General features: G+C 39.1%; 2 protein-coding genes across 5 annotated transcripts; both read left to right on the forward strand.

The window, feature by feature from the left end:
* The first annotated feature begins 307 nt into the window (after positions 1 to 307).
* Positions 308 to 24106, forward strand: LOC131314064 (coatomer subunit delta-like). Of its 2 annotated transcripts, none has more exons than XM_058342564.1 (12): positions 308 to 312; positions 16888 to 16953; positions 17383 to 17422; positions 19256 to 19479; positions 19702 to 19944; positions 20027 to 20213; positions 20693 to 20997; positions 22170 to 22362; positions 22459 to 22612; positions 22782 to 22844; positions 22950 to 23046; positions 23693 to 24106. In XM_058342564.1, exons 2-12 carry the CDS (start codon positions 16951 to 16953, stop codon positions 23780 to 23782), a joined length of 1599 nt encoding a protein of 532 aa, XP_058198547.1. In that variant the 5' UTR covers positions 308 to 312; positions 16888 to 16950; the 3' UTR covers positions 23783 to 24106. The 2 variants fall into 2 exon arrangements, with proteins under 2 accessions (XP_058198547.1, XP_058198543.1); XM_058342560.1 differs by lacking the exon at positions 308 to 312 and adding an exon at positions 16632 to 16720.
* LOC131314049 (scarecrow-like protein 13) lies at positions 6105 to 12519 on the forward strand. 3 transcript variants are annotated; one of them, XR_009196313.1, is made up of 3 exons: positions 6172 to 6472; positions 10416 to 12439; positions 12472 to 12519. XR_009196313.1 is itself a non-coding variant. In XM_058342555.1 (2 exons), exon 2 carries the CDS (start codon positions 10657 to 10659, stop codon positions 12256 to 12258), a length of 1602 nt encoding a protein of 533 aa, XP_058198538.1. In that variant the 5' UTR covers positions 6105 to 6355; positions 10416 to 10656; the 3' UTR covers positions 12259 to 12519. The 3 variants fall into 3 exon arrangements, 2 of the variants coding, with proteins under 2 accessions (XP_058198538.1, XP_058198531.1); XM_058342555.1 differs by having other exon boundaries at positions 6105 to 6355; positions 10416 to 12519; XM_058342548.1 differs by having other exon boundaries at positions 10416 to 12519.
* Positions 24107 to 24806: the final 700 nt, after the last annotated feature.

Below are 24806 nucleotides of genomic sequence, written 5' to 3' on the forward strand. Positions count from 1 at the left end.
TTCGGTTACTGGTTCTCAATTAATGAACCGTGGTTAGAACCGAACCGGACCGTTTAAAACTAAGATAAATATAGTTATACTTATGTGTGTGTAATTAAATATGTACTCGAATTTGGTAGGTTAATCTTTTCCTTGCTAAATTTAATTTATTTAGAGATGAAATTTAATTTATTAGGAAAGCTTTTATTTTCTTCCTTCCTTTCCTATTCCACGAAATTATCTTTCTATTTTTTTAATTTTATGAGTTCATATTTTGTAAATAAGTGTTTGATGCTTATTGGATAGAACCTGAACCGAACCAAAATCGAACCGGTCTTGCGGTTTGGTTATGGTTAGGTTCCATGCATATATTGGTTAGGTTTTGATTCCCAATTTTCTAGAACCGTTTGAAATGGTCCGGTTACTGATTTTCTAGAGAACCGGACCAATTCAGACCGTGTACACCCCTAAATGACATGTTCTCCTTTATTAGAGAGCCAATCGGAGGTCTCCTCCATTGAAGTGGGACTCTTCTCTTTCTTTTCTTCTTCTTCTTTTTTTTTCGGTTACGAGAAAATTAGTAACAAATTAAACTTGGTTTGAGCATTAATGGCCTTGCTCGTTTTGTAACTTTGGGTACTTTAGTTTTGGTAGTGAGTGTAGAAAGAAATAGGATAATAATTGAAAAGAAAGATAATAAGTGGAGAGAGATAAAGAGAGAAATGAAATTAATAATTGAAAAAAGATATAAGATAATTATTGTAAAATAAAGTAAAATTTGGAAACGAATAAAGCCTATTCTTTTGGAAATTGATTTTAGCACTCCAAAAATTGATGGAAGGGCTCCAAAACGACGTCATGTTGTGTATCAACATATTTCAATTTTAGAGTCCCTTCATCAATTTTTGAAGTGTCAAAATCACAATCCTAATTTTTTCTTCTTCTATAAAAGTGGCTAATGATTATGAATTTGTCCTCACCTCCACCAGGACCAGGTTTTGTCTTGAAGATTGCTTTCGGTCTTTTTAGAGGGTATAAATGGAAAACATTGTTCCGCACTTCCACAAAAGACGAAGATTTATTAAGGGAAATGTATTTTCGTAATAAAGGAATCCAACAAAAGATGAAGATGACGTTACGTTTCGCAAAGAAGGGGCATTATAAAGTAGACAGGATCTTCTCTGTTGAAAATTTATGTGCCAAAGTGTTTTTTCGCCCATTGAATCTAAAATATACAAAAATCACATAATTTGATGATCAAAAAATTCCTCGGTATAAAGACACATAAATTTTCGGAACAGAGAAGATCAGACCCGCTGTGAAGTCCACTTTGGTTAGTTGGAGAATGAGTATATGCTTTACGAGATTGAGATGTATATATAATTTTAATCATCATTGCATGATCTATAAAGGTCCTATGCAGCAGACATACTCGAATCTTTTGGAGTAGGACCCTTCGGCCAATATTGGTGTGTTAATTAATCATACATGTTGTGGTGGGCCATCAAATAAATATTCGTTGCTAGAGAAAAATGAAAGGTTCTTTAAAAAAATTCATTATGTTGATGTATATATCTATCTATAAGAGCTTGATTTTTTGAAATTTCTTTAATCTGCTCAATAGGGGTGTACACGGTCCGGATTGATTCGGTTCTCTAGAAAATCAGTAATCAGACCATTTCAAACGGTTCTAGAAAATTGAGAACCAGAACCTAACCAATATATGAGTGGAACCGAACCAGAACCAAACCGCAAAACCGGTCCGGTTTTGATTCGGTTCCGGTTCCGATTATATCCAATTAGCATTCAAACCTATCATCGGTGTGTGAGAAAGAGAGACGTGAGATTGAAATTATAAAGACTAATCCGTTAAATAAGGTTGCAAAGAATTAAAAGAATAAGAAGGTAATCTATTAGAATAGAAAAAGAAGAAAGAAAATAAAAACTTTTCTAACGAATGAGATTGCATCTCTAAATAAAGTAAGTTTAGCAAGAAAGAGATTAACTTACCAAATTACACACATATATTTATTTTATATAATTATATATATTAGTTTTAAACGGTCCGGTCCAATTCTAACCACGGTTCTTTAATTGAGAACCAGTAACCGAACCAAAATTAATGGTTCTTATTGTTTTGGAACCATAACCTGGCCGCAGAACCACAGAACCAGACCAAATATGACGGTTCGGTCCGGATCGGACCGGTTTTACGGTTCGGGCGGTTTTTTTGAACACCTCTACATTTTATATAGGATTACAGCAAAGCATTTCCTTGTTTTTCAAAATGACTTTTTAATAAAAACATTTTACCTATACTTTTAAGAAATCAATTTTGTCATAGAACATAAGCGAAATTAATAATTCTAATTCTAACACAAAACCTACTGTCACTTCTATCCACAAGCGTTATCAATTGAACCTCAAATGGTACTACACAGAGAAACGTTATCATTACGGCCCACACTACGACAGTAACCAAAATGACAAAGGTTTACGAACTTATACATCTCTATGGCCAGCTCAAGAGGAACAAGATACTTGGCCGAACAATTGTGTAATTGCACTTGAATACGGTGAGATTGTGGTTAATGGTTATAGCTTTGTTGCTCGGTTGAAAAAAGATTGAGTTTAATTTTAATTCTTTTAACATTATTGGCCATGTTTCAGAAAAGGTTTTAAGTACTTATTTTTTAAGAAGATAATTTCAAGTTCAAAATAATGCATACATGCAAATAATTTTTCTAGCAATATGAATCTTGTTTGATAGATCTCATTAAGATCTTAATTTTAAACGGTATAAAAAAATTAAAAATTTATTTTTTATTTATATTATTTTAAATTTTAAAATATGAAATAAATACTTAATTTTTAAGAATGTATTATGGGACAGGCTGGAAGATGATAAAAATAGTCAGCTAAAAGGGTAGATATCCAAAGGGAAGATTTTTACTTTATTTTATCATTAATAGTTGAGCCATTATTATTTTATTGTCTATCAAAACCCAAAAGTTCTCAACTCACCCCGTCTTTAATATCCTTCATTCAATCAAAGCATTACAGCTGTTCTGATTACGGAAATGCTAGAGGCACATCGGTGTGGCTGAGTTCAGCCACACCCCTCTCACATGCAGGTGGAACCCGCTTCAGTGGATCCCACCTGCATGTGAGAGGGGTGTGGCTGAACTCAGCCACACCGATGTGTCCCTAGCACTCCCCTTCTGATTAACCATGAGGCAAAAAAGTTTAGAGAGAGAAAAGACATTGGTGCCGACGGCCACCATCTCAAAATCGTACCGACGGTCTCTCCGGGCCTATTTCGGCCACCGGATGGCCAATCCAAGTCATGTAAAAAATTTATAAAAAAAAAAACCGAGGGGATAAACGCGGAAATCAACGGCATCCGATGCGTGTAGGTGCTCGATCCAAACACCTAATTTTGGCATATATATGTGTGTATGTATGTGTACATATATATGCAAAAATGAAGTGTTTGGATCGAGCACCCTACACGCATCGGATGCCGTTGATATATGCAAAAATGGGGTGTTTGAATTGAGCATCATATACACATCGGATGCCATTGATTCATGCGTAGAACCCCTTGTTTTTTTTTTCATAGAATTTTTAGACGGCTCGGATAGTCCGTCCGGTGGCCGGAGTGAGCTCGGCGAGGCCGTCAGTACAATTTCGGGATGGTGGCCGTCGGTACGCATAGCACTACCGGGGTCTAGAGGAATGGGGATGTTGTCGAGCACTTTCTTGTTAAGCAGGTGTTGAGCGGTCGATCTGACCGTTCATTTTGACAATCAACGGTTCTGATCTTAATCGAGCAATAGACGGTTCAAATCAGTATGCAATTAAATTCAATCCGAATCGTCTATGTCAAGATGAACGATCGAATGCCGTTCGACACCCGCTTAGCAGGGAATGCTTGGCATCATCCTTGAATCCGAGTTGAGAGAGACAAGGTGGTTCCTTATGTTGTATTGTATCACAAGGTGTGTTGATTCCACATTGTTGTATGGCAGAAGGGTACTATGAGCATTGATCCACGAGCATTGAAATTTGTTTATTGATTTTTTCGACTCTAAATTGAGGGGGAGTAGTTGGTCCCAACACTCCTACCGCAAAATTACAAAAAAGAAGAAGAAAAAAGCTAAAAAAATACAAAAATGCTACTTGTACAACCGTTGTGTTGGTTGTGTATGTAATTCTGACCGTCCAGATGTATTTGGACGGTCTAGATTTTATAAAAACTCTTCCAAGGAAAAGTTTAATTTTTATGGGGAAGAGTTTGAGCGAATCCTGACCATTTATTACGGCAATGGACGGCTAGAAATTGGTTGTGTGTTGTGTTTTACACAACCGTTGTGTGTGTAGCACTTTTGAAAAAAATATAGAGTGTGACTTTAAGCATATGATCATTTCGGATAATATAATACTTGTTGTACATTCCCAAGCTGACGCTAGGAAAATTACACATATTAGCAACTTGGGTTTGAGTTGACTTTAAGCACGTTGATGCCGGATTCGGAGATGCTTTCAAACACTCCCTGTCAAGCGGATGTCGAGTGATATTCGGTCGTTCATCTCGCACAAATGATTTGGATTGAATTTGAGCATATACATATCTGAATTATTCATTGCTCGATCAAGATTTGAACCGTCGATCATCGAGATGAATGACCGCATTGGTCGCTCGACGCCAGCTTGGCAGCATCCCTAGATAAATTTCTTGTTTGGACATTCTATTTACCAATTTGAGACATGGATAGTGACCCATTTTTATATTGTCCATTGAATTCGTCGTAACCAAATTGGAAAGCTATGACGTGACTCTCAAGCGTGCTAATCACTTTCTTTGGAAGCTTGGAGTAATTCATACGCTTCAGATAATATCTGAGCTTATTTTTTTTGAGAAAAACAATTTGAATATCTATGGCTCCCTTTTTCTGGTCAAATAACGTGAGAGGGTGAGCCGATAAGCAGGTTCACGATATTTTCAATACTAGAGTTTTCGTTTGACAAAAAGAAAAAAGAAAAAAAAAAATTGTCAATACTAGTTAAAATTTGCATGTCGCAAATTACGATCCTATCATGTGATATTCTCATGCGAAGAGAAATCGGACTTATACGGTCTTATTTTTTATGATTGAGTTATTCATTTCATGAGTCACAGTGCGTAAATCATCCATGCGAAAATCAAATTAAATAAATATCGATTAGTGCTTGATTGCAATGGCGGAGCTAGTAATTTAGCCAGTAGGTTAAAATACTTTTTTGTGATAATTGTAAAAGTAATTTTTAGATAATAATCTTCTTTGGCATTCATTGTGATAATTGTAAAAGTAATTTTTAGATAATAATCTTCTTTGGCATTCATTGCCAAGGTATGATCTTGATTTGCTAACTTTTTGTAGTCTAGATTTGAACCGGAAGAAATAGTCGTACTCTGTCATTTATCTCAACAATTAGCGGGTCGAGTTTGTGAAAGATTTGTAGTGCTAACATATTTTTTTCATGAGTGAGACTGTAAGACTGTCATCTATCTCAACAATTAGCGGGCCGAGTTTGTGAAAGATTTGTAGTGCTAACATACTTTTTTCATGAGTGAGACAGTAACAATAGGTCGAGACATCTGGACTAATAAAATAATTTGGGAAAATGACGGCCAATGACGTGTTTTGATAATTAATACCCTCTAAAGACATTTTCAGCATTAACAATTGTTCTAAGCATGTCATTGGCGGGTATTAATTATCAAAACATGTCCTGGACCGTCATTTTCCCAAATTATTTTGAGTGGTTATGATTGTACAAACTGTCCTAATCAATCCAAAAGCGGAGCAGAAGCCGGATTAGTAAAATATTTTGAAAGCAATACATAATAACCTCCTCTGAATCGATACTAAAAATATCTTATTCCGAAATTAGTGTGGACCAAAGATAACACATATGAGCGATAGCGAGAACGCGTGCATGAAAGTGTAAAAAGATAACATTTCAAACTAGCACAATCTCTATAGTAGCACGTTCGCAAGAGTGAGAACGTAGAGCGAGGAGTGGGAGTGACCGCTGACGGTCCTGAGAAATATGGACCACAAAAGATAATTCAATTTTACTAGCTTTTACGCGGGGGGAAGTTACGTAAGTTATACACCAATTTGTGGGACGCTTTAACTTGAGTGCTCGGTCGTCCTTTCCACTGTCTGTACCTACCGACCAAGGAACTCTCCGAGGCTTTTCCTATCATTAGGCACAACACCACCCAACGGCTCTCTCTCTCTCTCTCTCTCTCTCTCTCTCCTTCCGACGGAAAACAGCAGTACAGGAGGGCTTTGGCTTATAAAGGAGCACAGGCGTGGAATCAAAGGTACGTAAAGCCAATTGATTACAGTCTTTAATTGGATTCACGTTTTTTCCAATTTTTCCTGCTAAAAGAGGCTGCGCTGACTTTTTGGATCTTGGTTCTGTTCCCTGCCGTTTTTGGGTTATTGTTATTTCGCCTGATACTTGTTTGTTGGATTCGATTTTGAGTAGTAATTCATTTCTTTTTGGCTAATTTAATGATCTGAGAAGACGTGATTTCAAGGGAAATCACTTTGTTTAACTTTATGTAAAGTTTACGCGTTTTAATATAGCATGAAATAAATGATAATAAGTATATATAACGTATATATTTGTATATGTGTGTTTTTGTAGTGGTTACAATTTTCAGTGTTGGGTGTCTGAAAAATGGGAATTCCAAAAAAGGTCAAACTAATGTTGTGATATGGATATCTTGTTTTCGAGGTTTCTATTTTTCTCACGCGCAGGTTTTGCTTTGTGTTTCGTTTTCTGTTTTAATAAGGTGTTTTTTTTTTTTTTGGTAGTTTAGGATTTCATTGCAACTATGTGATGAGGAGCAATTTTAAGAAATGATGAGAATGGATGAGAAGTGGAGAGAAATGATGTGAAAGAAAACTCTCATTTTTGGTCTAGAAGTAGGTGAGAACGGGTGAGAAGTGGAGAGAAAGAAGTGAACGAGTACTCTCTTATCGAATCGGTTTCCTTGCTCACCAAAGATTGTGAGGGTGAACGGGAACCTTAACAACCCCTTCGGTTTGGGTGATTTGTTGTGGAATTATAAGAAATGATGTCAAAGAAAACTCTCATTTTTGGTTTATAAGTAGATGAGAAAGGATGAGAAGTGGAGTCTGTGGAGAGAAAGAAGAGAACGAGTACTCTCTTATCTAATCGGTTTCCTTGCTCACCAAAGATTGTGAGATTCATGGATAATCAGTATGAAACAACAATGGTTGGTCGTGTATTCCTACCAATACCGAGCTTCCTACCAAAATACAAATGAAGGAAAAGAAATGTCACCCTTATCTAAATCTCTCATGCTTTGCTTTCTTATTCAACCTAGCATGATATTTAGGAAACACAGTGGTTTCTTCCCGTTTCATCACTCGGATGAGAGTGCACAATCCTGTTCAGTTTCTCACCCACTGCACAAAACTGACAGTAAACCAGGGCCAGGCACAAGCCGCCTTAGTTGGGGAAAACAACATTGCCCTGCAAAGCAAGACTGTAACAAGAAGCGAATCAAAAAATGAAAACAGTCTTAGTAGTAGGAAAACAAACCTAGTAGCCCCACCCTCAAGTCATGGCAGAGACGGAATTAAATGTGGGCATATGGGGCCAAGCGCACCCCCTCCTTCCCCTAGAAGCTATTTATAGGTGGCGATTCCAATGGTCATGTAGGAGTTAATAGGCAAGGGAATGAGAAAGTCTATGTTGGTTTTGGATTTGGTGACCAAAATGAAGCTAGTAGAAGTATCTTAAATCTGTCTCTAGTTGCCAACTTGCCCAGGAAACACGACGACTGAATAAATGTAAATCAGGGTAGAAATCCACTTGCACAAAGGCGCTTTGGGATAACCTTTCTAATAGCCTGACAAGGTGTTTTGACATTGATTTGCCATCAGCGAAAAGGGGTCCAACCAATTGTATCAGTGCTGTGCCCAGCAGGTTGTAGTGGGCTAGGCCCCATTTGATTGGTCGGATAAATAATGAGAGATATATAATCCCAATTCCCACAGGCTGAGTACTCCCACTGCTGACTGGTCAAAAATTAAGGGATTACCAATACCACATCCTCCAAGGTAGTGTACATCCGACGGGTTGTGAAATTGGAATTGCTCACCAATTGTTGCATTCAAATACTGCAAATGTGTTCCCATGTGATGTGCGATTCTATCACAACTCTAATCTGGTAAATCATACAGGCCCTAGGAGTATTTTCAATAATTTTCCTGAGTCACTGCATTCCTAACTCTAGGCAATTTCCAAAAGCTCAATGGATTATGTTTACAATCTTGGTGTTGCTTGTGAAGCGAAATTCCACATCGTCTAGGTACCAAAGTAATACGAAGTATATAAGCGTGAGGGCACCCTCACTTCAATAGTTACTTTTGAGGTTGAGTTTAGGTACAAGGGATGGGTAGTGGGCGTGTCTCTGGCCTGCACGCAGCGGGTGCTGCAGAGCAGCATGAGGGATGGTGTGAAGTGAAGTCTCACATCGCTTGGGTACCAAAGTAATATGATGTATATAAGTGCACTTCAATAACTAGCTTTTGGGGGAGGTTGAGTTCTACCCAAGATCGTGTAATATTGCTCTGATGCTATATTTATTCTACTCGACATGCCATCGTATTCTGTGGTGGTGGTGGTGGTGGTGGTTAATGAATGCGTAAGTTCAAGACACACACACAGCCCAGCATGAAGCTACTTTTTCTTTTTGGAGTCAAGGTGAATTTCTCCTATTTATTAAGATGCTTATATAGGTTAGTGTCGATTCCTACGTGCAGATATCGGTGCCAAAAGATCTGTTCATCATCTCTTTTTTGGAATGATTACTTTGTAGCTAGCTGAGCTGCCCAGGGATCATGAGAAAGACATATGGCAAATGACCTATAAGCAAATGGGACGTTACTTGTGAGTCAATTAGCAGATTGTGACTCTGATTTTGGACGCACTGAGTTATTGAAGAGATTCTGTGTTTTTTTTCCTCTATAATATACGTTTATTTTTCTCTTTCTTTCTTTTTTTTTCGCCCTTGTACTAAGGATTGGAGAAGGGATTCCGTGACTGGTTTTCATGCAGACTAAAGTTCTGTATGTCCTCACAGAAATCGTAGTCTTGGGGTGACTTTTCTGATGTACCAGCTTCACTTAAATGCTAAGGGAAATCCACATCACTAGGATTTCAAGAATTTGAGTTGATGGAAATTCCATATGATTAGCAGCTTCATGATGAGGTCCAGAGCTAAAGCTGCACTCAAGATGATAGAGATAGGTTTCTTTTCCAGGCTTTTCATGCTGTTACAACTTGTAGCCTTTTCTCTGGTGGCTCACACTAGGTTTAGTTTCCTCTTGATTTAGAACATACCATGTTGGGAACCACAGTTACCACAGAAAAAGTATGTTTTGTATGGGGAACTCAATACCCCTTCTTACATTGCAATAGTAAACTATTTAAGTGTCTTTTTATACATCATGCTTATGGTATTTTTATGTTAGTCCGTATGTTCTCTCCACCAAAAACTGGATCCTATAGGCAAACCTTAATCCCTTTTAGGATGAGCAGTGATGTATTAATACATATAACGGATGATTTCATAGCAATAGAAGTGAAGGCTAGGCCTTTTTTATCACAGATGGCTTGGTGGCGGCGATGGAGCATGAAGAGCGACTTTGTAGTGTATCTTGGCAGCAGTATCTGCTGGTCTGTTTATTGATGTTTTCGTTTATGGTTAAAGGATCTGAGGGTCAGCAGACTTGTGTGTACTATGATAGTTCTGAGGAAAGTATGATTGGAGTCCTCTGCTTTCTTGTAATTTTGTTACAGATCGAGGACTACATAATGCAATTTCTGACAAAACCTGAGTAGACTTCTTCTCTTGAATGCTGCCAATTTAACGTTACCATCTTATTTATCATGCATTATACTTCATCTTGTCCATGCTTCTATCAGTTCTTTTGTTTTTCATCTGTGCGGGTCCTTTGTCGACCAAATTTAGGATCTGATGTTGCCTGGCTGGCTCATCGAGATAACTAACTCTTGTCACTATTTCTACACTTGCTTTGGTGGCTAATATATGTACACTCTTTCAGTCTTGCCTGTTCTGATGAGTTTTACCTCGTCACTAGCAGATGGCAATGACACAGAAAAAAAAAATTTGTTCATGATTATTACAGCAAACCAGAACGTCATAAATGTTCTCCTCTTTCCAGTTTAGAAGTTTGAATGCTGACAGCAAGTTTCACTCGCACTTAGTGTCATCCATACTTTGTTGCAACGAATAGATAATCAGTTACATTTCCTCTCACAATCTGAGACTCAAATGATGAGAGGTTGATTGACATTGATCTTGTTTTATCTTTTTGCAGAGTATGTTGCTTCCATGGGAACAGTAAATGGAATAGCTGTTTGATTCTTTATATCAACGTTTAGGCTGTCCTACAAGTTTAGTGGACGCATAACAGGACAACACAGCTACTCCCGTCATCAAGATTTCCCAAGTGAGAATGCGTGCCCTTTTGTACAAGTGAGCAATTTAACAAGGTCCCGACGGCGAGTTATCGTTGATACATGACACTGCATTCTGTAGCTAAACCAATCATTACTTAAATGCAAACATCCCAGGATCAACAAAATTCAGGAATCCACCAATTGTACCACCAGCCGATGCAGCAGGTTGATCCTTGCTGCTTTTCTCCTTTCCAAATTTTGAACACGGTCCCTGAAAATGGAAGCCAAGTAACCCAAGTGTCTTTTCAATCTTACAATGAACCCTACTTCACGCTGGAATCATCTCCAGCGATGGCTGATTATTTTGTTTATGACTCCCCTTCTGCCGTGAGCATTTCCTCCAACAGGACTCCCTTTTCACCACAGGGTTCTCAGTCATACCTATCAGAGCCACAGCAATCCTCTGACAATGCTTACGGATCCCCAGGTAGTGGGTGTTCCGTCGTTCAAGATGGTAGTGAACTAAGTCATATATTGAGAGATTTGGAGAATGAATTGTTGGGGCCTGAATCTTATGGCGATGACAACCAAGCATATTTCTCAGCAAGTTCAAATCAAATGATGGAAGTAGATTCCATCTCAGACTTGAATCAAGTGCTCATTGCCTGTGCAGAAGCAATATCTGATGAAGATATGCAGACTGCAGTAAAATTAATGGATGCGTTAGAAGGAAGGGTTTCAGTTGTTGGGGAACCCATTGAACGGTTGGGTGCTTACATGTTGGAGGGGCTTAAAGCAAGATTGTTATCCTCTGGCAGTTTAATCTACAAAAAACTCAAGTGCAAAGAACCAACTGGCCCGGAGCTGATGTCCTCCATGCATGTCCTATATCAGATTTGCCCTCACTACAAGTTCGCCTATAATTCTTCCAATGCCGTGATTTGGAAAGCTATGGAAAATGAAGACAGAATCCACATAATTGATTTCCAGATAGCTCAAGGGAGCCAGTGGATGTCCCTCATTGAAGTTCTTGCAAAGCGGCCTGGTGGGGCCCCATGCATCCGCATCACGGGTGTAGACAACTCCGAATCGGCTTACGCTCGAGGTGGAGGACTCGACCTCGTGGGCCAAAGGCTATCGAACTTTGCTTTATCATTTGGGGTCCCATTTGAATTCCACAATGCAGCTATTTCCGGATGTGAGGTCGAACTAGACAATCTTAGAATTCAACGTGGAGAAGCTTTGGCGGTGAATTTCCCTTACGTGTTGCACCACATGCCAGATGAGAGTGTGACCACAAGGAATCATCGCGATCGGCTATTAAGGCTTGTTAAGAGTTTGTCGCCCAAGGTTGTGACTCTCATTGAGCAAGAATCAAATACAAATACCGCGGCATTCCTTCCCCGGTTCAAGGAGACATTGGACTACTACACGGCTATGTTTGAATCGATTGATGCTGCCCGCCCAAGAGACGATAAGCAGCGGATGAGTGCGGAGGAGCACTGTGTGGCTAGGGATGTTGTCAACATAATAGCGTGTGAGGGAGCTGAGAGGGTGGAAAGGCACGAGCCTTTTGGAAAGTGGAGGTCTAGGCTTATGATGGCCGGGTTTACACCGTGTCGTTTGAGTCCCTCATCTTCGTTTTCCATCCAGGACATCTTGAAGGAGTACAGCAAGAATTACAGAGTGGAAGAGAGGGATGGGGTTCTTTATCTTTGCTGGAAGAACAGGGTTTTGTCGACCTCTTCTGCGTGGAGGTGAAAATGTTTTGTTTGGTTGTTGCTGCACAATAATCCCTGTAAATATTTTCACGTAATTGTTGTTTGTATTCTGTCGTTAATTTTGTAGCGCTATTTGGACTGAAAACTGGCTAGAAGAGCTGTCCTCTGGTAAACCTTGAGCATGGTAGAGCTCAGATTTAATTTCAAAAGCCTTTTGAATTGTATCTACATTCTTGCCTGGGAATGTGAACAGTGATCTGTTGACCAGACAATGTAATAGTCTGCTGTTTGGATTGTTCTAGCTTTATTTCATTTTTGCACCATCCTTGCCCGTAGTTTTGTTGCCGTTGCTGTTGTTTTTGAAAAGAAGAAAGAAAACAGGAGCAGAAAGCCGGTTGATTGTATTCTCTGAATTTCTTGTGGGAATAGAATGAAACCAATGGTCTGACTTCCTTTTGAAGCTCAGGGGGAATCAAATGAGACCAATATTGGTAGCTTAAATTTACGGCACCATCAACCCAGATGGAAGCTCTACAAGACCAGATGATGAAGATTTAGCTGTTAAACATGCAATCTTATGTTTTAGAAAAATGGTAGCTTATATGAGGATTTGAGAGATCTTGGAGCCTTTGCCACAATACAAGTTTGCCTAAATGTTTTCTTCATTTTCTGTTCATTTTCTCTCATTGTAAAATCTTTCACAGGACTCCACAATCTAACCAATATAGCCGGTAGGAGTTTGGTATGAAAGAATTTAGCAGCAGGTTATCAAACTGAATATTCAAATTGGGGACTTGCGCTTGAAAGCGTTATCAAACTGGCCTTGAATTTGCCATTTTGCAGTATTACTGCAACAGAGAATTACATCAATGCCTCGTCTCTTACTATCACCATATAGTGAAATCGTCTTGAATTTGATGGTGAACGGTGGTCAAACGGGCACCTGAAAACAGATTCTGGCCGCGGACATGGCCAAGGTTTCCTTCCACGGATTTTAATGGTTCTTTTTCTTTTCTCGTCACTCGAGAGAAAGAGTATGCCCCCATGAAACTTTATGCATGAAGGCAATTTTTTTCTTATTCAGGATAGGGGCAAGACCTTTCGGGAACTGTCATTCAATGTTAAAGACTGGTCGGGAGATGAGGTCAGATAGGCGTCCACTCCAAGGCGATTTCCGTAATTATCAATCCACCTCCCGTGGCTTTTCATATCGATAATCTACCCAGATGGACTCCAGGCCATCTTCCACCGGAAGCAATGGAATGTAGTGGGAAGCCTTAATTATTCAAATGGTCACTGCAGCTTTTGAAAGGGGAAACCTCCATCAAAACTATCAACAGCCCGAAGATGAAATGCCAAGAAGACCCATTATCTAAGGAGGCCCAAGCGGAACGGCCTTCTGATAGAAAGGATCGAGGGCAGGCAGTAGGGTGGTTCGGGTTACGAGCATTTGTGAGGTCGGTCAGATCAGAGGCATTCCTTCGTTGGATTCCGATTCCATCAACGAGCGCTTCGAAGTTTGTTAAAGACGATGGCAGATGGCAACAGTGAAGCAGCCGAGACGTAAAGTGGCGCGGCGGGTGTGGTTTTTGATGGAGAAAAGATGGAAGAAGTTGTGTAATTGTGTATCGATGGGGGAAGAAAAATGCTTCGTAGCAACTGTCTACCTGAGAGGATATTCTTGGGTTAAATCCCACATGAATCTGGTAGAAAAAAGAATGTGCACATAGATCAAACTCAAAGCAAAAGAGTCATTTTGTTATGTTATAATATATTGCTTAGAGTATTTGATTTGATTAGGACATGGTGTGGGATCACGGATGGAGCTTGGGATAAGTGGTGGCGGCCGCTACGAAAAGGATTTTAAAACGATAAGGATTTTAAAAAATATAATTATTATAAGTAAAAAAAATCCCCAATTTATATAGAACTGCTATATTTTTTTAATTATTTTTTGCTATATATTAGTCCTTAATACTTTTTTTTTTCCTCAAGAAAAGAGACCCCAAAAAGTATTTCAAAATTGGCTAAAGTGAAGTATTATAAAAGAAAAGATCTAAATTAAGGGGGAAAAAAACTTTACAGTAGGATGGAGGATGATTTTCTGGCAAGTTTCTTGATCACATATATTGAGAATGACATAGCTAGAAGTTTTGACGCTGATTCTATCATCGATACTTTTAACGACATGAAAGAGTGTTAGACCCAATTCAGGATGCCTCGCTTTAGTATGGACTCAGGGGGGCTGCTGTCCTAGCCTAGGGAGTCCTGCTCTGGGCTTGGTTCGACGATCGGAAACGTTCACTTCGTAGAGCTCGTCGAGTTGAACAAGTGTACACAAAAATCAGTTTGATCGGATATCTTTAAGTACCTGATCGGAACCTTTTTGTCTTGAAAAGAATGGATCCGAAACACTGGATCAAATCTACTAGAACCCATTATTGGCAAGTTATATGTGTTCTGATCAGACACTTAAAGATATCCGATCAAATTGATTTTTTGCAGTTTAACTCGACGAGCTCTACGAAGTGAACGTTTCCGATCGTCGGACTAAGACCGGAGCGGGGCCCCTTGGGCCGGGACAGCACGCTCCTGTCCCTTGAAGGGGCAGTAGCCCCCTTGAGTCCCTTTAGTATATAGTTTAAATTAAAATTAGTCTTTTTTGGTTCTCTATGTGTATATGACAAACATAATTTACTATAATTTTTTATTATGTAATTTTATTTTTTCCTAGATTCCAATGACTTTTCATATTGTAGTTCATCTTTATAATTTTTTACTAGTATACAATTTGCTATTGTTAAGATAAAATTTTAGCTCCGTCATTGAAGGTAGAAAACTTAAGAGTTACAACAAGTTCATAGGGTTAGATACGATAAGCTCCCTTACAGAAGTTGACTAGTACACCCGAAATTTTTTCAGTGTCGGGTGGGCACGGGTCACGTGGTGCCGAGCACGCATCTCGACCTTCCAAACGTGTTTTGGACGACCCAGACCTGTTTGGGCTTGAGGGGGTGTTTTGGTAATTTTACACTTAAAAATTATCCAAACAGATTTGGGCCGTGTTTGGACGGCAGAGATAGTTCTCGGCACCACGTGGCCCGTGCCCACCCGGCACTGAAAAATTTCTCCTCCATACAGAGGGTTGATATTGTTGTTAATTTTGATGATATTAAGGGGCTTTTTGACTAATAAGTCAATTGGCTTCCTTTTTTTGTCTTTATTTAAATTTTTTCAAAATATATCGCGTCAATTTTTTTGTGAATTATTGGTTTGACTCGATAGGATGAATTGAAAAAATAAAAAATTACGGTCTACACCTAATTTTTTTCAATAAAGATGAAAAAAATTGTCTTATTTTTGTCTTTATTTAAAATATTTGGGTTTCGATCTTAATTTTTTACTTTTTAAATTACTCTTGTTGACGACACAATAATTCAAAAAAAATCGACGAAAAACCAACAAATTCAAAAAATATTGAATAAGCAGAAAAAAAAAGAGTTAAGTCAATTAGCTTATCAAGCCAAAAAAACCCTCCTACAAACGAACCCATTTTTTATAAAAGGCTCGACTCGTTTATAAAGGTTTGTTTAGTAAACCAACCGAACTCAAACACCTCAATAATAAAAATGAGTCAAGCCCAATCTCGATTATTTGGGCTCCACTAGGGGTGATACCGGTTCGATTTCGACCGGTTTGGGTGTATTTTCGGTCAAAACCGGTTATCTGGTTTGAGATTTTTAGAAACCGGAACCGGTTGAGATAAATCGGTCTGGTTTCGATCAGCTCAACCAGTTTCGGTCCGGTTTATCCAATTTTCATTAATGGGTCATATTTTGGGCTCAACACATCAAAAAATTCACAATTCAACCCACAAAATATGAACCAAAAATTCATAATTCAACCCTTTTTTTGGGCCTAACAAAAAAAGATCAATTTTGAGCCCAATACATAAAAAAAAAACCCTATAAAAACATAATTAAGTCCATAAAAACAGTTTTATATAATAAATATACATATTAGACCAATATACACCACAAAATATCAACCAAAAACCCATAATTCAACCCCTCCCCTATGTTTTATATATAACCGGTCCGGTTTCAACCGAATTTTAAAACACATAAACTGGATTGAAATTATTTTTCCAGTTTATAAAATTTTATAAACCGGAACCGGATCGAAATTATTCAACCGGTTTAAAAAATTCGATCCGGTCCGATTTTTCCAATTTCAATCAATTTTCTAGTTTCAGCTAACAGCCCCAGGCTCCACCCAAGCTCGAGCCGGACTTGTTTTGAACGAGCCAAGCTCGAACACTTCAATCTCGGTTCGGCTCAGCTTGGGTTGTTTCTTGAACCAAAAAAAAGTACGAGGGGGAGTCATGTATTTTTTGTGAGATGGATTTAACTTCTAGGATATTCAACGCAATTGTCGCAATATAGATCCGATTTCCATGCTCTCAGATTCAGAAACAGCCCAAATTCTTACAAATCGATCAGGTACCCTTCTCTCCCTCTCTCTCTCTCTCTCTCTCTCTCTGATCTTGAATCCTCTAATGCGTGAAATTTACTTAAATAGCAATGATCTGCATTTTGTGGATCTACGTGTGGAACCATATACATGGGCGTTGTTCTGTATTTTGACTTGATTCGATCTATATACATAGGTGCCCGATACAGCTCGCTGTTCTGCTCTCTCATCACTGTGCGTCCGCTCCAATCGGTTCGAAATGGTAATTTTTGTTTGGATTTGTGGGCCAATTAATTTTGTGGCGATTGTTTGCATCATTCGTTGATCCGTAGTTGAAATTAATTAGGGTTGGAGTTACATTTACTGGTGTTCAAGTCATACTGTCAGTCTCTATGGCATTTGTGCATTGGAAATGGATCCTCTCCTGTCGAATGGTTTGTACTGGACGAGATCCGTCCGTGTGTGGACCGTTCATTTGCTGCTATGAATGGTTTGGATTTGGTCAGAAACTCAAACATGTATGAGTTAACTCTTACCTTTAAGAGTTCATGAGCAAATCCGAACCATTGATTATACCAATGGACGGTCCGGATCTGGACTGTAAATTTGGACCGGAGAGGATCCGGACCCGCATTGCATTATATTTGATGTTCCCTTTCTGAACTAATCATTGTGTATGTTTGAAATGCAGGTTGTCCTCGCGGCTTCCATTATCAGTAAATCTGGCAAAGGTTAACTTTTTTTCTTCTCTTTTTCGGTCCCTGTAACTGAGTTATTCAGATTCATGGGTTTTATATCTTATTCCTTGGTATCTTAGTTGGTATGTAACCTGACCGATGTCATATAGAGTGTTACGGTCTTCTTGTAGTTATATTTGTCGAAGTGTGAGGTTGGGAATTGCTTAACCTGATTCTGCTCTAATACGTAGCATTAGGGTTAAACATTAGTCTTCTGACCTTAATTGCACTTGCTCTGCTTTTCACATGCCGAAGCATTTCAGGGGCTGTTATTTTCAAGAAAATTTTATCCTGTTTTCGTTTGTTTTTTTCCTACTATAGAGTTTGATCTCAGATTGTGGATAGCCTTATTTTTGAATAGTATAGGTTTTATGCACTTATTAAGATTCCCGCTATGAGTTGGTAGAGGTGGTTGGCCAGCACAACCCTTTGAGTCTTACCCAATACTTTAGTTAAAAGGATAAATCTTATGACTCGAAGTCACGCCACAAAGGTGGCTGTGGATAGCACTTATCGTCGCACCAGCTTACGTGCTGTTTTTGTGGTTGTTTGATACTTTGATGCTACCTACCGTAGGATCTGTGCCTACTGGACGTAGGTGTGATAGCCTTGTCTTCTTTCTTTTTCCCATGCCTTATCTCCAGTCCTCTTATTCCTTCAAAATCTTTAGTCTCATTCAATGTTCTAAAAATCTCTAGGCGCTAGTCAGGGGTGGAGGTAAAATGAGCCCAGATTCTTAATCCTAACTCCGCCACTGGCGCTAGTCGGGCGGATAAGGGGCGCCTAGGCGCTGACCCGCCTAGTGCCTAGGCTGGGACTTTGAGAACACTGAACCCATTGTGCTACTATTGATTCGTTGATATGAAGTTCAACAGATCTCCCTGCTCCATCTTTGATTCATTAAAATCCTGTTACTTGAAGAGCACCTTAGTAGCTCCTTATTTATTAGTTTCATTGGCTGCGTTTTTTTAAGCCCTACCGAGCATCTGTTTTATGCATCATTACTGGCTGTAGTACTACAAAGGTTTGCTTAATTTTCCAACTTTCCAATCAAACTATATGTAATCAGCTCCTAAAACATTTTCGTCCACCGCCTGATGTAAAACATTGGTATACACAACTAAGGGGAGTTTTTCCGCACTCATCCGATATCAGTATCATACTTTCTAAGAGCATCCTCTTCGTGCATATATTCCCTAACGTTTGGTCTGTCTCTGGTCCTTTCCAAAGCATACCCCCATCTATTGTGGATTGCCTGGGTAGACAATTTGAAGCAATATAAAATAGATGATAACACTATTTAGTATTATTTTCTTGTTCGTTCACCTGGTTACCAGCATCCCATTTCTGAAGGTTGAGATGAGATGATTGTACCGTCATAACCTGCTGGGTTTTGTTTTCCATCATTACTCTCTTGTTTGTCTATTTTCCATTTCATCTCAGTCCAAGATTCATCCTTTTGGTTTGGTTTGTTAGACTTCTTATTCAACATGCTTTCTTTTCTTTGAATTGGTATTTAAGAATTGGTGCCTCAAATGACTCCAATTCATTTGGACAAGGCTTAGTTTCGTTTGATTGATACCTTACATGTCCTTTCATAGTTGTACACATGTTGGCGTATGCAGTTCAGTACGCCTAGCTTTTCTTATAGAGGTTGACCCCGTAAACTTTGGGAAACTGAAACAGCAGAGAGCTTTATTGGCAAACTTGACATTTGTTGCATGGTTTATTGGGGCCAGAGTCTGTCTTTTATCTTCTGCTCTCTTTCATTTTCTCAATGTGTGCGGTACTGTTTCTAAATGGTTTCATGGAATACATTTTCTGCAGCTCTTGTTTCTAGACAGTTTGTGGACATGTCTCGCATAAGGATTGAGGGGCTTCTTGCAGCTTTTCCCAAGTTGGTTGGAACAGGAAAACAACATACGTATGTTGAGACTGAAAATGTGCGCTATGTTTACCAGCCAATAGATCTTTTGTATTTATTACTTGTAACGAATAAACAAAGCAACATTCTTGAAGATTTGGATACACTGAGGCTTCTTTCCAAACTGGTATTCTCTCTAACCTTGTGTAGCCGTTATTTGTATTCTTAAATAGACTTTTTTTTTTGGATAGGCATTCTTAAATAGATTGTTGAGGTGCATTTTTTTTTGCGATACAACTCGCCTACGTCAGCTCTATATTACTATTCATCGTGCTGTCTTCTATGCACCGGGTTTTAACTGTGATGCTTATACCGATGTTCAACGGGTTGACTCCTGAACCATGTATAGGTTCCTGAATATTGTGGTTCACTTGATGAAGAGGGCATCTGCAAGACAGCTTTTGAGCTGATTTTTGCCTTCGATGAAGTCATCTCCCTCGGGCACAGGGAAAATGTTACTGGTGCTCAGGTTAAACAGTACTGTGAGATGGAGAGTCATGAGGAGAGATTACATAAGTTGGTCATGCAGAGCAAAATCAATGAGACCAAGGATGTCATGAAGCGGAAAGCTAATGAGATTGACAAAAGCAAGGTAATTGCTGGGTGCCCAAGAAGTCTTCTGCTGGTATTTTTGTAAGTTATGCTATCATAAGATTATGGGTGCTGCTTTGCAGATTGAGAAGAATAGAGGTGAAAAGGGAGGGTTCATGTCTTTACAGTCCATGGGTTCTATGGGTTCTGGTAGAGGTGATAGTGGTTTTGGTAGCGAAATGAGCATATCTAGCAGTGGAACTGGTTTTGGAAGTGGTTCTGGGTTTGGATTAAGCACTGATCTGGATTCCTCTTTTAGCAAGTCTAAAGGTTTGTCCTTAAACCATCTCTGTGGATTCCTCTTTCAGAAACATTCCGTCTTGATTTGAGTGTTGGAGGGAGTATAAACCATCTATGAAAAAGAACCGTCTAAGAGTGTAGTTCTTCCCTTTCCTGTTGGTGTTTTAGCATATTTTCCAAGAAAAGATCTATAAAGCCTGTTTAAAAGGTTTGAAGTTATTCATGCTTTCTACATCTCTTGCTTTTTTCTGACAACTTAACCAAATCAAGTGACGTATGCGGCCTTTGGATTTGTCTATCCAAAATTTAATTGAGAATGGTGTGCTTAATATTATGCATTATACTTCTGAGATTAGTGGCGCTATTATTCTCTTGCAAAAATTTTTTTGTGCCCTTTACTTTAGGGACTGTGTTGGTTGCTATTAATTGACTAAAGGTGTTACATTTGGAGTTTTGATTTGGGGCAATTGCAAGTCGGGATGTATTTTGACCTGTTGTTGCATCATTAGGTCGAGCACCTTCATCTGCTACTGCTCCTCCGAAAGGTCTTGGTATGCAGCTTGGTAAATCACAAAGGGCGAACCAGTTTTTGGAGTCTTTGAAAGCTGAAGGTGAAGTTATTCTTGAGGATGTGCGCCCAAGTGCTGGTTCATCCAGATCAGCTGCTCCACCACCCACTGATCCTATCACATTGTCTGTTGAAGAGAAACTCAATGTAACCCTAAAGCGTGATGGTGGTGTCAGTAGCTTTGATGTTCGGGGAACCTTGTCTCTTCAAATTCTTAACCAAGAGGATGGCTTCATCCAAGTCCAGGTTCTCTCTCTCTCTCTCTCTCTCTCTCTCTCTCTCTCTCTCTCTCTCTCTCTCTGTGTGTGTGTGTGTGTGTGTGAGCTCGTGCAGGAGCAGTGCCAAGATTTTGACTTAGTGGGGTCAGAACTCACACTTCCCTCTTCTTGGTACCTTCCATGTGCCCTTCTTGGTCCTTTATTTCTGTTCCTTTCTCTCCTCTTCTCTACTCCTTTATTTCCTCTTCCCTTTGATGCATTCTTTCGTAAAATCTCCAGCTACAACAAACGATTTATATTCAGATTGAAAAGAAAGAAGAAGATACTCAATATTTGTCCAGTCAAGGACTATCTTAAGGTTGTTAAAAAAATGAGGACCATCTTAAGAGGCAAATACAAAATTTGAGGGCCAAGTTTGAAAAAATGTAGAGCTATAAATAGGAACATGCTAAAATTGTAATTGGGCCAATTGAAGGAAATTTTGAAAACTATTGGTGAAGCTATGATTTTGAAGTTCCTGTTGGAGCTGATTTTCAGAATCACTGGGATCAATGTCCATGAAATAGGATTTTTTCAGAATTCACTGGGATCAACAACCCACTTGCCATGAGGTTGCTCTGCCCATGTGTGTGTCCATGCGTGCATGTGCCGGCAGGCGTCTGTGAGCTGATGGTAATGACATATCTGCGCCTGTACGAATGAGTTGCTTGTTTTTGCATGAAACGTAGAATGGTTGATGATTTAAATACACAGCATATCTGTGCTTGAGTTACTTGTTAAATGGCTTAAATATATTGCATGATATTTTGTCTTTGAGGTAATTTAGCCATTTAGGTTTTCATGGATGAGTCATGACAATTCAAGACTAACAGGAACTTCGTGGCCATCTTAAAAAGATGGTTTATGAATGGCTTTGTTCATGCTGGTGAATTTGTGCATGTAATAGTTAATGTGGGAACTGGGAAGGAATGGGTCCATAGAACTCCAAGTGGAAATCCAAACAGGCTTGTAGTATTCCCCTTAAAAAAATTGTATTGTTGCCTTCATTATATTGGTATCATAATAGATTTATAATCATTCTTAGACCATTGTATGTTCTTGCGGGAGTAATTCCTTTTTGTTCATTTCATTGGTGGACTTGTAGCTTTACATTTTGGTGCTTTATCCGATGACTTACACAAAACACTAATTTATTTCCAGATTGAGACGGGGGGCAATCCAGGCATCCTCTTCTTGCCTCATCCTAACATCAATAAAGAGTTGTTCTCTAATGAAAATATCTTGGGCCTCAAAGATCCCAACAGGCCGTTTCCCACTGGTCAAGCTGGGGATGGAGTTGGCCTGTTGAGGTGGAGAATGCAAAGTGTGGATGAATCGGTTGTGCCATTGACGAGTGGGTTTTCATTTCATTCTATTTATCTTTCGGATGTAAGTTTCTGTTACATCTTTAACGGCTGAGTTATTTACTGAGTTGTCCTTTTTGTCTCAGTAAACTGCTGGCCCTCTGTATCTGGAAACGAGACTTATGTCAGTATTGAGTATGAAGCTTCGGCAACGTTTGATTTGCAGAATGTTGTGATTTCAGTACCTCTGCCAGCTCTTAGAGAGGCGCCGAATGTAAGGCAGGTTGATGGTGAATGGAGGTAAATTCTGACTTGCAATTCCATTTCTATATTTTTGAAAGGAGGTTGTCAGTTTCTTAGAAGTGAGCAATGTTTTGAATGACTCCTGGTTAAATATGAACCCTTCTTTTGTTCCATTTCTCCTTTTTAATGGAATTGGGTTGAATAAACCTGCATGTTCTCCTCACAGATATGACTCGAGGAATTCTATTTTGGAGTGGTCCATACTTCTCATTGATAACTCGAACCGCAGGTCAGCCTAAGCTGAATTCTGTTTATATGGAACTCACATTTTTCTATGCAAACTGCATTTGTGGTGCGTGTTTGTTTTCTAACTTCTTATTGGCAAACTTTGCAGTGGATCTATGGAATTTGTTGTCCCTCCTGCAGATTCATCAGTATTTTTCCCGATTTCAGTGCGTTTTACGGCTGCAAATACGTTTAGTGACCTTAAGGTTTGCCCTCTTTTGTTCATTGTTAGTTGCTTCACACTATTTTCTCAACTGCCATAATGGGAAAGGGGTTATACTAAATTGCCTGTGATCGATATTTATACACATGATGCACCTGAATGAAATTGGAACCCTTTCAGAAATTGTGAAAATGTCTGTTCTGATCTCACAGCTTAAATTGATTTTTTGTCTTAAGTAGCATGGTTGAGCAATTTCTAATTTCTTTTACTGGGTTTTCGTTAATAACCCCGAACGCCACCTACCAGTTGATAACCCCCAACCCCACCGACCCCAGCAAACTCCACCATCACCATTGTTGTTGTGGTTATTGCTTTAAGTTGGATGGTTGTGTTGAAACTAGGTCTGGATATATTGTGATGCCTTATTGTTGTCTACTTGTGAAGCCTCCCCCATGCTATTATTGTTTTTTGGGTAACTGCTATGCTATTATTGTTGTATTGGAGGATACTTGAGTTCTTTTAGAACATTTAGAATATGGTTTTCTTTTCTGGGTTCCACTTTGTTTATGTTTCATCAAACAAAAAGAACTTAGTTTGTGTTCTACTGTGACCTAACGTAAACACTTTTCATTTCGAGTTTTGAGGCACCTTCTTATGTTTTTGCATAATTGACCGTAAACCTTTTGCAGGTCATGACTGTCTTGCCCCTGAAAGGTGGACCGTCTCCAAAGTTCGCTCAGAGGACAATCCTATCCACGGAGAACTACCAAGTGGCGTGACCTATGTCTCATAATATGCCAGCAAATGGGTCATTAACCCTTATACGTTCTTCCTCCTATGCCCTCGACTAAGACAGCTATTTGCCGTGATTCTTACTCAAATTTTGGGATGAGTTGATACTAGACATGGTTGTTTTTCCATTCGCTTGGTGCCGATTTTTCGTTTCTGGTTCTTATAGGTCGATATTTGATGATATATGTCATATTTTGGGAAGCTTTTGTTGTGACTTTATTTGAGTTGCTCCTTGGCATTAGAGAAGTAATAAACTACTACATGATTGTTAGATCTGAAATCATCTATGGCAGTTGCTCATTTCTGCGACAGAACTGGTGTTTAATGTACTCTAGGGTTGTGATTGGGATCTTGGATTTATGGAGGGATTTGATTAGGGTGGAGAAAATGAAAGCGGTTTGTGAAGTTCCTCTACACGATTTTTGGAGCTGTGTCTGTAACAAGAATTTTCTACAGGCAACGGAAAAAAACATCGCTGAACATCTTCCCATCACTCGTACAACCACCACCAAAGTTACCGAACATTCAACAGTTCGGGCTAAAATATCGAACATTTTGCACAGTCTCGGACATGAACGACCGAATGGGATGTCCAATATTGGTGGACAAACAGAAGAAAAAAATGCAGATTTAAAGTGTCAAACAAGTGAGAAGTTCGGATTGTCTGGGTCGAATGCCAACGGCGCATTTGTTGAACTCGTTTCTCCTCTCCTCTCTTTATGTATGTGCGTATATAGATGTGCTAGATGCCCAAAGCACACGCGATGGATGTGCATATCTTGTTATGTAATTCCTCATTACGACCCCAGCTCAGCTTGACTTATTTTAATGCCTTGTTTAGAACACTTTTTGAAAAGTATTTTTCAAAAGATTCCTTCTACTTTCAATCATCTCCCTCTATCTCTCTTCACTTATCACTTTTACTATTTTTTCAATTTTTTTTTTAAAAGTGTTCCAAATAAGGCATATTGAGCCGAGTTTGAATTCGAGTTTTTGGCTCGTGTAATAACT

This window comes from Rhododendron vialii, chromosome 2a (assembly GCF_030253575.1).
Source record: "Rhododendron vialii isolate Sample 1 chromosome 2a, ASM3025357v1".
NCBI classification, from domain to species: Eukaryota; Viridiplantae; Streptophyta; class Magnoliopsida; order Ericales; family Ericaceae; genus Rhododendron; species Rhododendron vialii.